Source organism: Elaeis guineensis, chromosome 10 (assembly GCF_000442705.2).
Source record: "Elaeis guineensis isolate ETL-2024a chromosome 10, EG11, whole genome shotgun sequence".
NCBI lineage: Eukaryota > Viridiplantae > Streptophyta > Magnoliopsida > Arecales > Arecaceae > Elaeis > Elaeis guineensis.
The window spans coordinates 7,962,663-7,979,851 of NC_026002.2; the positions used below are offsets into that span (position 1 = coordinate 7,962,663).

Sequence of the window (17,189 nt, forward strand, 5' to 3'; positions counted from 1 at the left end):
TTCCATTGGAAATGGTTCCAGCAGTGAATATGGTTTACGTGCAGACCATAAGGAATCACGAGGAATATGGATTTATGAGGATGGGGGATTGTCAACAGCCCTTGCGGGATTGATGAAGGCAAAGCGTAACGGAACAGCCATAGGTTAGCGCACAAGTATCAAGTTCGCATATCAAAACCTGCCATTATTTGAGTTCTGCATAATTAAAAAGAGGTTTTACTAGATCTACTCTTGGAGAAATTCTGAGAAGCCATGCAATCCCAACTACATTCCATGCAACATGATAGCCGTTTTTCCCACAGGACTCCAACCATACTTTTTCTTCAGAGCACCATTGTAAAAACAATAAGAAAACAGTGACAAAGTGAAGATTATTGCACTTTCAAACTGTTTAAATTCATCTTTCAGAAAGTTACAATTTCCTCTTACAGACAGACAAACAAGCATGAATCCATGCACAAGCTGTTTTTTTTACATGAGAAAATAAAATCATGAAATGAAGTAAACATTTTTTTTGGCATATTTCAGCCACTCCCATCCCTCTTATAAACTTTACGTTACACGGGCTGGCTTGGAAATACCAGAGCCGGGATATTTAAAATGAAAAAGTAGGCACCACCCACCACCATAAACAAAGATGAAAAGAGAGACAAATAGATAACAAGCAGATCCACAGTCTTTGCTAAGAATCAGAAAACAGAGGAATGAAACTTCAGTGCGATCACTCTCCAATGGCAGCCCACTGAAGATCGAGGCATAGATCACAAATTATCAACAAAAGATTGATTGCTGCAGTGTTGGGGACATCAGAGCAGCTACACCTTCGAACTATCAAAGACATTGCTCAGCAGTTACTAATTGCCTATATAATGGAAATAATTGAAGATTCATGGTACTGTTTAACTACAGATATACTAAGGCTTAAAAATTGATCATAAGACAGAAAGCATGAGCTAACTATGAATCAGATCCCAAGAGTAAAATTGACATGCTAAAACTACACTGAAAGGATTTTGAACAATTCTTGTTAAGTGTCGCGACATTTTTCTCCACTTCTATAATACCAAGAAAGAATGTCCCAATGCACGAGGTTCCCAACACTGCAGGGTCTAGGGATAAGGATCCATGGAGGATAACTTGATGTGCCAGACCTATCATCAAACCTTTAAGATATTTGGCACCATATCAATTTTCTAGGAATACTACAAATCAAAAATGCTGCAAAGATTTGCTCCATTGCCAATTAATCTATAGTGGACATACTTTAAGATACTTGTAATCTAGGTGAGCATGTGTCTATGCATATGTGTGTGCACCTGTGTATGATGCTAGATTTGGCTATGCTTGAGCGGATCTCTACCCAGATCTGCTCTGATCCAAATTGGACAATGGGAATCCCACATCAATGATCCAAGCTATTGCTAAACTGCTTATATACTAAAAATCATGTAATTTAGTGATCCCTGGCATATGTATCAAGGGGTCAAAAAATTAGACAACCTAAATAACATTAAATTATATATGTTTTTTTGATTATTTGATGTATAAGCTAGGAGTCTCTAAATCACATGATTTAGTGTGCAAACAGCCTGTAAATAGCATATTATATTTGACAGCTCAGATCATCAATGTGGGATTCCCATTGTCGAATCTAGACTTAACTGAACCCGAGTGAAGATCTACTCAAGCCAAGTCCAGCTTTATATATATGTATAAATACTGTACATATACAGGGGTAAATAAAATCATGTGTAACTATACAATAGTTTGACAACATTTTAGAACACTGAATACCTTCTGCAGACTATACTTCTCATGAATAGCATTCAGGGGGCAGTTTTTGGAGTTCATCTGTAACTTTTGCAATGCAAGAACTGTTGCTTTAAGATCTGAAGCCTTATACAAGGTGTAATGTTCCAGAGTAGGATTCTGCAGAGAAGAATAAAATGGAAATCACAATCAACGAAACTTAATTAGATGGAAGGAAAAGTGAAGAAATTGTTTGCAGACCCATGGATGGTCAGACTGATCCAGCGTCCATCTAGCAAGAAACACTGCAGATGCAGCTATGGCTGAAGGAAAATATTTCAGGAAGCTATATTCAATCAGTGTCAGCTCTGCCAGATAATTAGCCAAGTATCCCAATGCCAGACTTGGAACCTGCAGATCAGAACAAATGGAAATTACCAAGCCTGCAGATTTATCACCTAGTGGGTGGAGTACAAACACATCCTTTCTCAAAATCTACCTTACCTTATATGTTGCTTGTGCTGCTCGAAGGAATCTCCTGCAAATAAACATAGTGATAAAAGAGTAGGCATTAGAACCTTAAATTTTAAGATATTCTCATACTGCCTCTCATAAAGTGGAATTACATAAACCCTTAGAGATGAGTTATGAAATTGTTTAATCTGATAGATCTAAAAACCTGAGAAATGTTTTTATGGTGGGCACAGATAGTTGAAAGCCTAAATAGTTCAATACTTGACTCTCCATTTTGAGCACCTGTAAGTCAGAAGCCACCAATATTCACATGATGTGTTATGACTCTCATTGAGGAAATTGTTTTCCGACTAACAGTACTGAATTTTGCAACACGCTGTTAAGATTAAAAACGAAAAGGTAAAAGCATACCTCTGCCTTAGTGTACGTGTTGTCTGTAATAAAACAGAGTTCTTCAACACGAGGAGCACAAATCTCTTCATATTTCCTGTGAATAGAATAACAAAACTCATGGCTTTCATTAATATAACCAAAGAAAACAGCCATGCAAATTTATATCATCCCAACAAGCATACATCTAAGACTGAAGATAGATCGTGGATCCTTGATTGTAAAAGAGTAACTACATTAGACAACAAGATTATACCAGATTAAAAGAAAAACTAATGGCCACATAAAGAACTCGGAAAAAAAATCACGCAATAAAACCAATGAAGAGTAGAAAAACCAATGAAACAAGAAAAAATAGCATCAATGTGGCAGGTCTAGCTACAAAACCTAAAACCTAGCCAGAAATCCACTAATATGGAAAATTTTAATGTGTTGTGTACAGGATCCAATTATGTGTGATTAAGCATTGTAGTCTCAATGTAAGGATTTGACCATCTTGAAAGATATCATGAGTACTCCGAGAATCATCTCTCCTTCTCATTGTGTGCATGTGCTCCCTCCCCCTTTATCTGTCTCATTACTCAGATGAGAACCAGTCTTAGGCATATGTGATGTATATGAGATGCACAGGTGGTCCCAACTAAGGCAAGGGAATAAATACATCTAACATAAGATGGTTGGCTATAATTGATAAAATAAAAATGACACAAAAATTACAGTGTTTTGCATCAACCTTCATAAGCACAAAGGACAAAAGAATGGATATTTATGATTTACTTTAAAAAAAAAATCAGATACATATTCAATTTTCAATGTAGGAGCAAAAATATGAACCATACTTTCAATTAACCTAATTTTAGCATTCAATGATATGTAAATATGTTCAGAAAGAATGAAAACTGTCCATATAATAAATATTCAGATAATTTTAGTAATAACAATGTGAAAGTACAAGAGAAGGAAGACAAGTGATTGTAGTGGAAGAGAAATTGTAGTACAAAAGGGTGAGTGATCTACGAAGATTCTCAGACTCAATATGGACCACTTTAGCCACTACGAGTAAGAGCTAGATATGATCCATAAGCAATATCCACCATATCAAGAAGCCAAATCACGTGCCAAACATCAAAAAACTATAACTTAATCATACGATATCCGATTAATATGATCCTTTTTTTTTTTTGAAATTGGATATCTTTTTGAGATCTACAATTTTGGACCAACCCTTAGAGGGGGCTAAATCGGGTCAAAATTCCATTATTTTGATCTCAAAATGGTTGGTCAAATCGAAACTTTCTTTTTCAAAAAATATTTTGAAGGGTTATCTTTCAATCTACAAAGAATATAAATAGAGCAATAGAAGACAAAGTTGATATAGAAATCGAGATCTCTCCCATAGAATTTTAATATTTGTTTCATAATTTTTAATATTTATCATATTTTTTAGAGATCTAATCTATTTAAACTAGGAAGAAGAGTCTAACTCAAAGTGTTTAATGGTGGACGTCCTTCTAGAAGATAAGAAGAAGAATTTGACCTAAATTGTATAAGAGTGCACCTCACTATTATAAATAGGAGCTATGCACCTGAGTTTATGTAGTGTGTAGAGAATCAATCAATGAAAGAAAATGGGAATTATTCCCTATTTTCGCAATTCTTCCATCTTCCAATTTTCTTTTGAGAGATTCAAGTTGAGCTAATTGAAGGAAATCTTCTTTCTCCACGATCAGATCAAGTTGGTATTAGAGTATTAATCCTCTATATCTGCAGGGGGCTTTAGTTTACAGTCTAGACACGTGAACAATACAAGCAAATAGGAGCAAGAATCCATGCTTCAAGTACATCAAAGAACAAAGGCAAGTATGGCTACTAGTTCTTTCTCGATAAATGATGAGATAAACGAAAATCTAACACAACTGGAGGAGAAGATTGTCCAACTCACTAAGGTCGTCTCCAGATTGGCGGTACCTTCAACGCAAGCACAAGCACTAACAACTCCTATTGTGAAGCTATCTCTTATATTTGGAGATGAAGATCCTCTATCCTATGAGGATGAGCACCTTAGAGGTATTAAAAAAAAATCTATCTCTTCAACCATTTAAAGTTGAAGCTCGAATCAAGATCCCCGTATACGATAGGACTATTGATGCAAAAAGATTAGATAACTGACTAGACTAGTTAGAGACCTATTTTACTATCTAGGGATACTCTAACATCCAGAAAATAGCTTTACTCACATCAAGCTTTCTAGTCATACTCTCATGTGATGGAATTCGTACATAAGAAATAACGAGATTTCTCATTTGAAATGGAGAAAATTCAAGAGCCTAATCAAGAAACGATTTTATCCAATCAGCCATGAGGATCGATGGATCAAGTGGCAGCACCTATGGTAGAAGTATGATCAATCCATCCAAAACTATACCATCAAGTTCCGTAAGTAAGCAATCTCCTTTGGAATCTTCATCAGCGATCATACAATTTTCATGAAGTACATGGAAGGTTTCCAAAAGAGTATCCGAAACAAGCTGAAAGTCTTCAAAGTTGAAGACACTAGCAAAGCTAGCGTGAAGGCCATGGAGATCAAGGAAAAAAATCAATCTAGAGAAAACAAGAAGGGCAAGAAGCACGCCAACGTGACTCAAAAACTTTATTATAATCACTGCAATCTTTACAAACACATCAAGAAATGTTGGAAACTTCAACCTGAATTAAAGCCGAAGTGAAAGAAGCCAAAAGACAAGGATTCCGAGAAGAAACGAAAGATAGTCCTTAATGCTATCGAGGTTGAGGAACTGTCCGAATTTGAGTAAGCAAACTCCAAATTGAGCTTGATGGCAAGAAAATTGAAGACAGCAACTAAGACATATTTAGAGGCACGAGAGGAATTCTTATGGCTTGAAGATCCAAGTGAAGCAAAATATCATTGAGACTATTTTAGATCTCAAAAGCCAAAAAAACCTCGTCTATGAAAATCTGGTTCAGAAGCTGAGGTTGCAGACCAAGCACATATTACCCTCTCAATTGGATTCAAAAGGATGTGAAGTTGAAGATCACCAAACAATATACTTTCAAGTTCGCCATCACTGATAGATATATTAGTGAGGTAACTTATAAAATAGTTCCTTTGGATATCTGCCAATTTATTCTTGGGAGCTCATACCTTTGAGATCAAGATGCGATATTTCCAAAGACTTATACTTCCAAAGCACAAGGAAACATAAACCTTGTGACTACTGCCCCGACAAAGTGACTTGTTAATACCTACAGTAAGTTCGTGATGATGGTTAGAAAAGCTGATACTACTCATAAGAGACCAAGCTCTCGTCCATTAGTTCCATCAATCTATCAACCATGATCAAGATCAAGTCGCCGTAGTCATTGTCGATAGCCAGAAAGGATGACAAGAAGTGTCCATACCACAAAATCCATATGCTGGAGCAAACCAAATGATTCGCTGAGACCCGAGATTTAAGAAGATCAAGGTCAAAAATCATCTTCAAGCAAAGCCAAATAGTTAAACCACAAGATGGGGAAATAAGCATTTCTCCACCTTCAATTTTGATTTAGCAAGAGCTAAATCCTCTAATCAAGGGAAGTACTGGTCCAGGAAGAACCTTAGACTCGATGTAGACCACTTTGACCACTGGATAGAATCCAAAAGCAAGATCTGCCACATCAGAAATTTGAATTGCATGCCAAACATCATAAGACTATAATTTGGTCATATGATGCCCGATTGAGATGATCTATTTTTTAAATTGGATATCTTTTAGTGATCTATAACTTTGGACCACCTCTCAAGGGCTAAATTGAGCCAAAATTCCATCGTTTGAATCTCAAAATAGATTGGTCAAACCAAAACTTTCCTTTTTAAGAAAGACTTTGACCAAAGGTTATCTTCCAATCTGTGAAGAAAAGAATTAGGCAAAGCAATAAATAGCAAAATCGATGTAGAAGTCAAAATCTATCTCTCATAAAATTTTAATATTTTTTTCATAATTTTTATATTTATCATATTTTTAGAAACCTAGTTCTATTGTCCAACCCTAATTATTCAATGATGGATGTCCCTATGAAGATAAGAAGAAGAATATAACCCAAATTATGTAAGGACAGACCTCACCATTATGATACCTCAGTTTATGTAATGTGTAGAGAATCAATCAATGAAAACAAAGGGACTTAAGCCCTACTTTCGCAATTCTTCAATCTTCTTCTAGTTTTCTTTTGAGAGATTCGAGTTGAGCAGGTTGAAGGAAATCTTCCTTCTTCCTGATTAGATCAATGAGAGAGAAGAGAAGGGAGAGCGAGAGAGAGAGAGAGAGAGAGAGAGAGACCAAGCCACTTGTTATATAGCTTTATTGGCCAAGCTAGCCATTCATGATAACAGCACAGAAGACTCCAAGGAGTTTTGATACAATATAATTGTAGTGATAGTTCAAGCTTTGAAAAGTGCATCATTTTCACCATATAAAGCTGATTTTGGACAAACATGAAGGTCCTAATCTACCTGTATCTATTTAATTTTGAATTTTAGATGATACTCATGATGTTGGCATTAGCTGACCCCAACCAGACATGTTTGGAAATGAACCTATTCACTTGCAATGCATACCTTGAATCATAATTTAGTGGGTTTCAGATGAGATCTAACACATTTCTATCACTAATTAGATATAAGCTGTGACCTTCTCTCTACAAGATAGATGTCCAATAACAATACCCATTTGAAAGATATGAGCAATCAATGATACAAAATTAAGTTTCATATAGATCATGCTTTCTAGGAATCATATGATATTAAGTAACTGCAAAGAAGAACAAAGTTTTTAATCAATAAAATACCAAAATACAACCACATATAGGAATCGTTCACAACAATCAAGCTGAAGTCTATATGATCCACATGGAAATTACTACCTAGATGTTAGACCTGGTTTCTATTACTAGTCAAACTCTGCTGCAGTGACATTGCAGAGAAACAAATCAAACATTTTCATAGAAATAAGATGGCAGACAGGGTTCCCTTTCCCAAGGAAAATACTTTTACTGTTCCTACACTAGACATCACCAACCATATTTTTTAGCTGTAAATACTGTATATAATTTGTTGAATTAATGAGAAATGAAGAAAAAGGGGAAACTTACGAAGCAATCAGCATGCATGTAATGCCAAGTAGTTGCAGCCTTTGTCGTTCAATATAGTTGTGAGAAAGAAAATAGTCAATAATATAAACTGTAAGGTAAAGTGTATCTGGAACAAGTCTATATTCCTCAGAAACCTGCAAGGGAATGAAGGGAAAAAAAAACATAATGAAGCATGTACTGTTAAACCAATATTAGCTTTTCCTGTAAGAAAAAAAAAAAAAGGCAAACTAAGCATCCAGTACTACAATCCACCTATTCTAATCCATAAAAACACATTATGGACCTAATAAAGTTGCAAGTCAGCATTAAGGCTCTGATAAGAATGTATATTTTCTTTTATCTTCAGCATCATTAGAAAGCAAATACAAGGGCAGTGCAAACGTGTGTGTTCATTTACTAACAAAAACAAGTCCTACTATGGTAAACATTGATACACTTAAGCCTTTTGACCTAAGTATTGACCAGAAAGGCCTTTTCCTCAAACAAAATGCCAATGAATTATAGTCTGCATGTACTAGATGCACCAGACAATGAAGGTTATTTCTTTTTCCACTTCTTTAAAATAACTTAAATTCATTTTCTGCAAGCCAGCCTACCCATAACTGTATCCAAGCATGCATCCCTTCAATCAAAGATCACTCTACCTCATCTCTAGAATGTTGTCAAACTATGCACGCAATATTTTCATTAGAGATTTTGGAACTAGTTCGAAGCCTCCATTGGAGTGATGCCAATGCCATTTAACCTAAAGCTAATATCAGTAAAATATTCTACAAAATAGACTTCATTAAAAAAGCAATAAACCTAAAGTCCATGTGAGAAGCTTATTGATGATTCCCATGGCTATGTATGATTGTCATTTAGTAGCTGAAATGTGACATTTGCAGATAATTTTCAGGCACCAGCATGTATTGCTTGTTTGCACAATTTCATCAAACCTCACTCATCTCCAATTCTTCTTACACTAGACTTCACCTAATCAATGGTACCACTTCAATGCCATAACATCACTTTTTTTAACTCACTAACTGGGGATCCTAGCTTGATTTATGTAGATTGATGCAGCTAAAGCAATATCAGAGTATCAGGTCTCTCTTGCTTGCCTTAGAGTCAGTCCAGAAACTAATGGAAAAAGTTATGTTCCAGTCTGTGCCCTTCAATCAAGGTCCTGACATCTCATGAGTCGCATGTTCAGTTAACCGTTACATTTCTCCATTACAGCTAGTAAGCAAAAGCAAGGACAATAATAGACCAACTCAGAGGGATAAAATCCTGAATGGGTTGGCCATGCACAGATGTACAGCTCACATGAACCCACAGAAGCAACACTGTTAGAACTGAACTGGGCATGAAACTGGAAAGGGTGCCTCATCCATACCTAACCAGCTGAGTTTTATCTGATTGGGCATGGTCATGTTTTTTCTTTCATTAAATATCATGGTGTTATACCATTGATATATAATATCCAAGCATTGATTAAAACGCACACTAGGTATTTCGCATGGTGGGTGCCTAGCCTCAAAGCTGGCAAACCTATTACAATGTTTGCATTTCTAGCATTAGTGGTGGTAATTTACTCTGCCCCACCGGATATGTGACCTGACCCGACCTTGATGGAGCAGGTTTTACCCTACCCATTTAAAATCAGTGGCAAGGGAAGGTCTTCATTCTAAACGCCCTACCACATCCAAGGCGAACGCAGATAATGGCAATGCCTGCCCAAAACCTAACTTAATTATATATAAGCCTTGATGATTATGATGATAATGGAGAAAAAAATATTGTGATCAATCATGAGAAAGATTAATCATGTTAAAAGCTACAGGATACATCTTTAGTTTTTTTTTTTTTTTTTTTTTTTTTTTTTTTTTGGATTGCTTTCCTTAGTTTAAGGGATATTTGACTTCCTAAAGAATAATATTTCTATCTGTTGTCTCTACCATTGTTGAACATTTGGTTCGCTATATTCCATATCTCCACTTTTTATTTTGTCTAATGTTATGTGAAGCATTGAGATTAGCTTTTCTATTTGTTTTTTATTTATTTGATTTTTATGCCCAAAAAATGATTTTTGCAACTGCACCCACCTCAACCCACCCCAACTAACTCTACTTGGCCTGCCCAGCCTCAAGGTGAGTACAATGTGGGTCTGTGCACATGGTTCCCAATTGCAAGGCAGGCATGGGTAATGGCTTACCCACCCTGTTGCCATCTCGGTCAAGCATTCAATATGGTTATGTGGTCAAATATATAGTTACACTATAATCCAACTAGAAAACACATTTAAGCAATGTCTCAAGTTTGAAAATGAAATCATCCCTCAGGATTTGAATGAGTCATGGTTAACAGCGACCTTGATTCTGGTGGAACCAGATTCGGACAGTCCAGTCTTAATTTCAAATAGTTGATCCAAAATATTTGCATATTTATAGTATCCTTTATTTAACTTGGCTTAAAGTTGAGCTAATAAATAACTTATTTTTCAAAAATAACAAGTATGGTGAAGTGGAAGAAAGAGCTTTTATTGTTTATGCATTATGAAATTAGGATTTCCAACCTTAACTCTTGTGTATACTTAACCTTTTGGTCAGGGCTCCTAAATTTCTTTTAGTTCTTAAAATCATGTCTTGACCATTTATTAATGAAACTCTGTGTTGGACCCTATATTGTAGTTTACTTAGACAATTCATTTTGGAAGTAACCCAAGTTCCGTAATGAATATTCATTCAAAGAAATATTTTATGTGATAAAAAGATGTGACATTTTACTCCCAACATAATTTAGAAAAATGTAGATAGTTTTTAGTAATTTTGATGCAACATCAAAGTAATGTTTTCCGATCTAGATTGGAGTATAAAAAAGAAGGTAGGTGGTCTGTGGTTGGCTAAAATTTTGTATTGTAGCATTCCATCAACAATTTAATTTGGCAATTGCCAATACTGAAAATTGCCAAAGCAAATGTCTCTCCTTTGTCAGTTGTTTGGATAAAGAAAGACAACAATCATATACCAAATGCTTAATTTAAAAGTAGTAGTGTACAACCAAAATAAAGTCTTCACATCTCCAACTCATTCTAATAAATTTTAGTAAACAAAACTAATTCAAGATTTGTTATGTTCTTTTTTTCTTAATAATGCCTTTAGTGATCATGCTCACCTTTCAATCTCCAGGATCTATAACAAAGAACAAGTATCTTTAGCAGAAAATGAACATAAAAATTTAAGGAAAAATAAGAAAATTAACAAACCTCCACAAGCCAATCAATTAGAATGCCCCGCATGCTTTGTGTGGTATCTCGCTGCATTGTTTCCATGAAATTGAAGCAAGGTCTTCGAATAAGCTGAAGAAATATAGATTTAAGGTCAAGTAACAAGCAGTATATCAAGTAAATAAAGAACTGCATAATAGTAATGTATTGATCAAAAAAATGAGGGAGAAATGGAAAAAAAAAAGATTTTGTGCTAGATAAAAAATTTCCCAAATACAGTTACATATATCAACATCATAGGGATTGTCCGAACCAAATTTGACATGTAAAATAGCAGCAAATGAGAAAAGAAAAAGGAAAAGAAAAGAAAGGAGAACTTTGATGAAAACCTAACATCTATTAAATATTAGAAAAACAATAACCCAGAGAGGGACAGAGAATAAAGAAGATACAGCTGCATCAATATTTAAAAAAAATGTCTGTTAAGGATACCTCTGCAGAACGTAAATTCGTATATATGTCCTCAGCATAAATGCTACACATCTGAGGAATTCCATGGTCAGCATCAATATCTACAATACCTTTCCCAGTGAAGCCTCCTGGATCATCAAAGCTTATATTTAATCACTACAGAATTGAAATATTCAGCACCCCAGTCATAAATTTCCTGGTATGAATTGGCAGTAGAAGATAAATGAACCGCCTAAATTATCAAATACATGAGCTAAAATTTATGTGAACCAAAAAAAAAAAAAGCCTTTTCCATCAATATATGCCTGATTTCATTGGCTATTCAGCTAAACTGTGATTAAAAGCCTTTTTCATGAATCGCCATTGTTTAGTTTGTCATTGCTACTGGCGATCCAGTGCTCAAAGTAGTCTAGAGACAACCATAATTCACAAAGATGATACATATCAAGTTAAAATTGAAACAGAAAAACTAATACCAACCAGTATTTGAATGATTGATGATTTCAGTTCCTTCTCTGAAGTTATGTTCCTCCAAGAAAGTTGTATCACAGGTGCTCTCCCCATCCCTGACACTCTCCCTATTTTGTAGGGCTAAATGGTGTTCATCCACTTTTGCTGGAACAGTTGCTTTTTTTGATTCCAATATTCCTACCTCTGGAATTTCTTCAGCCACTTTATTTTTCGTGATATCATGAAGTACCGCAGTTTCAACAGAAATGGCTGGGGCTAACTTATAATTCTTCTGGTCAGACCATCGCTTGGCTTTAGAACAGCCCACTTTAACCTGCTGGGAGGTCTTACACTGAATCATCAAAAGAAGAAAAGTTAATTTCCCAAGTGGTAAAGACAAGAAAACAATAACAGTAAAGTTGTAGTATTTGCAACAGATAAAGTTAAACAAGCTAAAACTCAGACAGAGCTTAATTTGTTTCCCTATATTGACAATAAATTTAAATTTCACAGTTGAATGCATAGACTTTTTTCTAGATTTTGAAACACAAAATTTCATAATCTAAAGAGAGAAGGTCAACAACCTGCACGTTTGCTCCAGGAATGCAGTGCCTAGATGAATTATCAGTACATATATTGCTGACATCCTTAAGTACTGCTCTCTTTTTGTGCTGAAAACCTGCAGTAAGAGAAGCAGTTTGACTGTTCTCATCTGTAGCTGCCCTCTTGTATTTTCCTTGTGTTTGCATCTCCTCTCGCTTTGCAAGTGATGGTATCAATGGGAGCACGCCCCCATTTTCACGGATTGCAACGGCTCGAGAACGTGTGATTCGAACATTAGGCACTCCATAACCAGCAGTTATGGAATTTTCCTTCATCTTGGCTAACTAGGACTTAAAGAATAAGATGCACCACTCTCAAATGCAACTGTTCACGGAACCTGCCCATTCATACCAAACTTGAGTAATTACAAAAGTAGAAAAAAAAATGATGAAACAAAGGTAGGAAGGACTAAAAAGAAAAGAAAAAGGATCCATTGTGGCTAGGTATACTGATCTACTTGTGAAGCCTCATGTTATAACCAAGACAAATTCCAAGAAACTTGATTAGTGTTGTACTTAATAAAATATCAAATAGTTGGCCATCATAAATGGTCATTTAACCATAGCACACGACTAAACCCCTCTTTAAGGTTTTAGCTAAAGAAACTAATCGGATGAGAAACTTGAAAACATTACTGCATGAATAAGGGACCAATTGTTCATAGGAAAACACCAATTCAAGGCAGTCATGCAAGCACCCATATGACATCATGTTCCTCCAACTAACCAAAAAATATTGACTATCCATGATACAAAAGTCAAGTTAGATTTTTTTTTTTTTTAAAAGAACATTATTACAGTATTGCTATGGCAAAATTTGGCTGCACAATGTGGACATATGCATCAAAGTCATTTGCTTAGGTTATCATTAATGTTAAAGCTCATCAACCTCATGCAAAAAGCAGCCTATATTTTTGTCTCACAGCCAACTTCTAATGTTTCAACTGAAATCAATTAAATTTAAATCTAGAAGTATGGCAATCCAATCGAGCTCACTCTTGGACCACATTTGCCATGTCCTTTGCTGGGATATTTAAGCATCATCATTTTGCTGGGCAAAGAATTTATTACTTAAAGGTATCATCACATAATTAACAGAGAATAGTTTGATGGAAATTCTCAACAAAATAAATTGCTGATCTGTAAGCAAAGATTTTAAAAATGATGATTCAAATTAGTTTTTCTGCAAGAAAATGCAAAACCTGTGTGCTTCATTTAAATTCTTCTATTCACAATTTATAAGAGAAAGCATCTTATAGTGACCCTCTTCACATAATCCAGGAGTGGCAGACATGCATAGACAAAAGACCAAAGATTTTCAAACCTGTAAAGTGTTGAAACTTAAAATAGTAATAATGCAATAACATGTTTCTTGGACACTATTCCATGGTGTGTTTTTGACATCTACACATCTTTTATGCTTCAAGCAGAGCTCAGTTTCTCATGGACAGTGATTCTCTAATAACACATTCCAATTTTGTTTTACACCATATCAGTATATTTATTCAAAAGTATAACACTTGAAATTCTTCATGCTAAACCATCTAGATTAATTGGCAAGCCAGTAGCTAGAAAATATCGATTTCCCAAGTCCATAAGTTTTATAAAACAATAGGGCCAATAAATAATTGGTAGTTTTTGATTTTTTAACGTAGCTACTTTATTCCAGGAAAACAGGTCCATTTTTTAGGAGAAAAGAAAGAAGCAAAATCCCTCAAAGGTTATGTTCTTTCATCATCCGGTAATAATTATGTGTCACACTTCAGTCTACTTCACATTTGTGCGAATGAACTCAAGTCATCTGTTTACTTGTAGAACAAACTATTGCAATTCTCAAGAACATAAGCTTGTATTAACATTAAAAAATGTATGGTAGCCTAGACTTTCTTCTTGCTCTACTGTAGTATTCCTCAAGTTTAACCTTGATAGCAGTACATTGTGTAACAGTGACACAACTTGCATTGTGCCTTACAATCCACCCGAGATCAGCTTTTTAATGAGAGCATTTTTGTCAGACATGTCCAAGATAAGTATATTACAAGGAATATTTTTAAAAAAAATAAAGCGAAGCGTCTCCCATCACACTACAGTAACCCAAGTTCTCCTTTTTTTTCAGACCTTTCCAAGATCCTCTGCCAGCCAAAGTCATCACCCTAGTGGCGCGCATAACTAAATCAACCAACGGGTTCTCTTCCTCACTATCACCAATGTAAAAGGATCTCAGAATCAAGAATGTAAATTACGACCAAAATGTAAATTACAACCAAAAAAACACAGCTCCACATCAACAAGATTAATGAGAAGAAAAGCAAACAAATGAAAGATTTCTTTAAAAAAAAAGACCAAAATCATGGAGCCAATTCTCGACCCCAAACCCCATCACTCAATAAATCGATTTCTTTGGCTAAAGAAATATCTAAGACGGCTGAATTCTAAACCGTCAGCACATCAAGAAGCAGCACATCTACCTCCCAAGACAACCGCTCTGCTTAAAAACTTTCTTGAAAATTCAAAAAATTACGTAAAAAATAAAAAATAATCATTTAGAAATCAGTAGATCCGGAAACAAATCCTCCTGATCTTACCCGATCAACCCGCCCAGGCGCCCACAAACCCGGGATCCATGATATACAATTCCAATATCACAAACCCTAGAATGGACATCAAAATAAAAAGTAAAAGAATTCAAAGCAATCGACCAACAAAAAACAAAAAGCAAGAAATCAGTGGGCAAAAGAGTAATCGGAGCGAACGACCTCAGTTCCAAAAACGGAATGCCCATACCTCGATCCAGTTAAACTCTACCGGTCTCTCCTTCTCTTCCAGCGGAAGACATAGAGGGCGAGAGAGGACAGAGACGAGAGAAAGCTGGCGAGCAAGGAGACGCCTTCGGAGTTCGAAATCCTCACCCTCTTTCTTCGGCCTTTATGTTTATTTAAAGACCGAGAGAAAGAGAGAGGAGAAGCGCTTCAATTTTTTTCCCTTTTTTTTTTTCCGCCTCTGCGAGTAGGAGGGCGGAGTGAGGCTCTCCTCTTCGTCCCCTGGTTTTGCCGCCGGATCTCGGTTTGGATTTCGATTTGGGTCCCGAAAAAGGTCAGGGTTTTCCATATATTTACCACGTGACCTGTCCGGGACTACATGTGCCACCCGCGCGCGATCTATTTGCGATGGCAGAATCCACCGTCATTGTTACCTGATTTTAAGCATCGGAACCGTCCGTTTACAGCGTCGTGCGACGGCATCGTTATCCAAAGATATGACGCGTCGAAGAAGAGGAGCAGATGGGATACGTCCGATTTTGACGGTGATTGTTGGCTTTCGCATAGAAGCGTTTGTGGCAATCTTCCGAGAGAGAGTACATGTGTAGTCACGTGGACGCCAGGGAACCACCACTGGCCATTGGGTTGGATCTTGCGTATTAGTCAGGGAAAGGGAAAGGGAACGCATAAGAAGGTGCTGGTTTGGGATGTGTGAGTTGGAATTTCATTGCAGCCAGGGGTAGCACTTTTATCGGTCCACCGGATATCCAATTTGATCCCAGTAGTAGGGTAGATTTTATCGGACTCAATTAAGAGAAAGAATAGATATGAGTTTTTTAAAAAAAAAAAATTAAAATGAATTCAAATCGAATACAGATAATGACATGCCCCACTCCGAATCCATCATGATATATATATACATATAAATATACGGTATATACGTGTGTATGTATAAATATATATATTTATACATATATACGAACATGCATACATACATACATAAATATATAATAAAATATCTCTCTCGTTTAAATAAAATCCTAGTCATCCAGATCCTCACTGCCTCCACCCCCACCCCGACACCTAATCCCTAGTGGCAGTCCATCGGGTCCCCACTCTCCCCACCTTGACACCCAAACCCTAGTCATGGCCTGGCAGGGGCTTGATGGTAGACGAAGAGGGTGCTAACGGCAAAGAGAAAGTAAAAAGATCTTACTTATAGTGCTAATGGAGTTTTGGGGGTGGATGAGGAGGATACTAACAGCGAAGAAGAAGAGGGATCGGAATCGTTCACTCAAGGGATGGGGCAAATAGGGTTCTATTAGCTAGATCGAGCATCATCTGCCCATTTGTCGATTGAGGACATCGGTATGGTATGGGTCTAGGGGCCCAAAGGACCACCAGCTAGATAGCGGAGCAAGAGGGGAGAAAGATGGTGTCCACGGCTCCAACAAAATCCTAGCCATCGTCTAAGCTTCCCTATTCGGCCACTCCATGCCTCCAAACTCCCATCCAATTGAGACTCCTGCAGACAAATCAAAGGAAAGATGAAATAAATTAAAAGATAAGATATTTTTCCATATATATTGATTTTTTTTTTTGCCTTTTGCTTCTTTTTTTATCAAAGATTGGAGGAGATTTTTTATCAGGGGGGTTTGAGATTTTTTATCAGAAGAAAGACTTCGAGTATACTAGACCTGACCCATCCTTATATCTCTATTTTGCTCGACTCAATCTGAGACAGGTATGGGATGGGTATGGATATGATTTTTTTTTCTAATGAGATGATTACGGATATTGGTTAACTCCATCCATATCCGATCTTTTGCCACCCCTAATCTATTTTATCACCATGTGATTTTTGAATGTGTAATGCACATCTAATCTAATATATCTAATATATATAATATTAAAATAGAAGTTCTACATTGGCAG

General features: G+C 36.2%; 1 protein-coding gene across 1 annotated transcript; it reads right to left on the minus strand.

Annotated features, from left to right (window-relative positions):
* Nucleotides 1-346: 346 nt before the first annotated feature.
* On the minus strand, nucleotides 347-15,531 carry LOC105053415 (cyclin-A2-1). Its single transcript, XM_010934548.4, has 12 exons — nucleotides 15,280-15,531; nucleotides 12,478-12,833; nucleotides 11,924-12,245; nucleotides 11,465-11,571; nucleotides 11,012-11,104; nucleotides 7,765-7,898; nucleotides 2,635-2,710; nucleotides 2,429-2,505; nucleotides 2,254-2,287; nucleotides 2,011-2,160; nucleotides 1,795-1,929; nucleotides 347-828 (listed from the first exon to the last, which is right to left on the minus strand). Exons 2-12 carry the CDS (start codon nucleotides 12,769-12,771, stop codon nucleotides 772-774), a joined length of 1,479 nt encoding a protein of 492 aa, XP_010932850.1. The 5' UTR covers nucleotides 12,772-12,833; nucleotides 15,280-15,531; the 3' UTR covers nucleotides 347-771.
* Nucleotides 15,532-17,189: the final 1,658 nt, after the last annotated feature.

What these genes read in the sequence shown, in the direction of transcription:
- LOC105053415 (XM_010934548.4), bottom strand. Translation starts at nt 12,771, where the DNA reads ATGAAGGAAAATTCCATAACTGCTGGTTATGGAGTGCCTAATGTTCGA. An exon ending in CAGCACAAGCAACATATAAG is followed by an intron (nt 2,161 to 2,253) that starts GTAAGGTAGATT and finishes TCTGATCTGCAG; the next exon opens with GTTCCAAGTCTGGCATTGGG. An exon ending in AGAAGTATAGTCTGCAGAAG is followed by an intron (nt 829 to 1,794) that starts GTATTCAGTGTT and finishes TGTCTTTGATAG; the next exon opens with TTCGAAGGTGTAGCTGCTCT.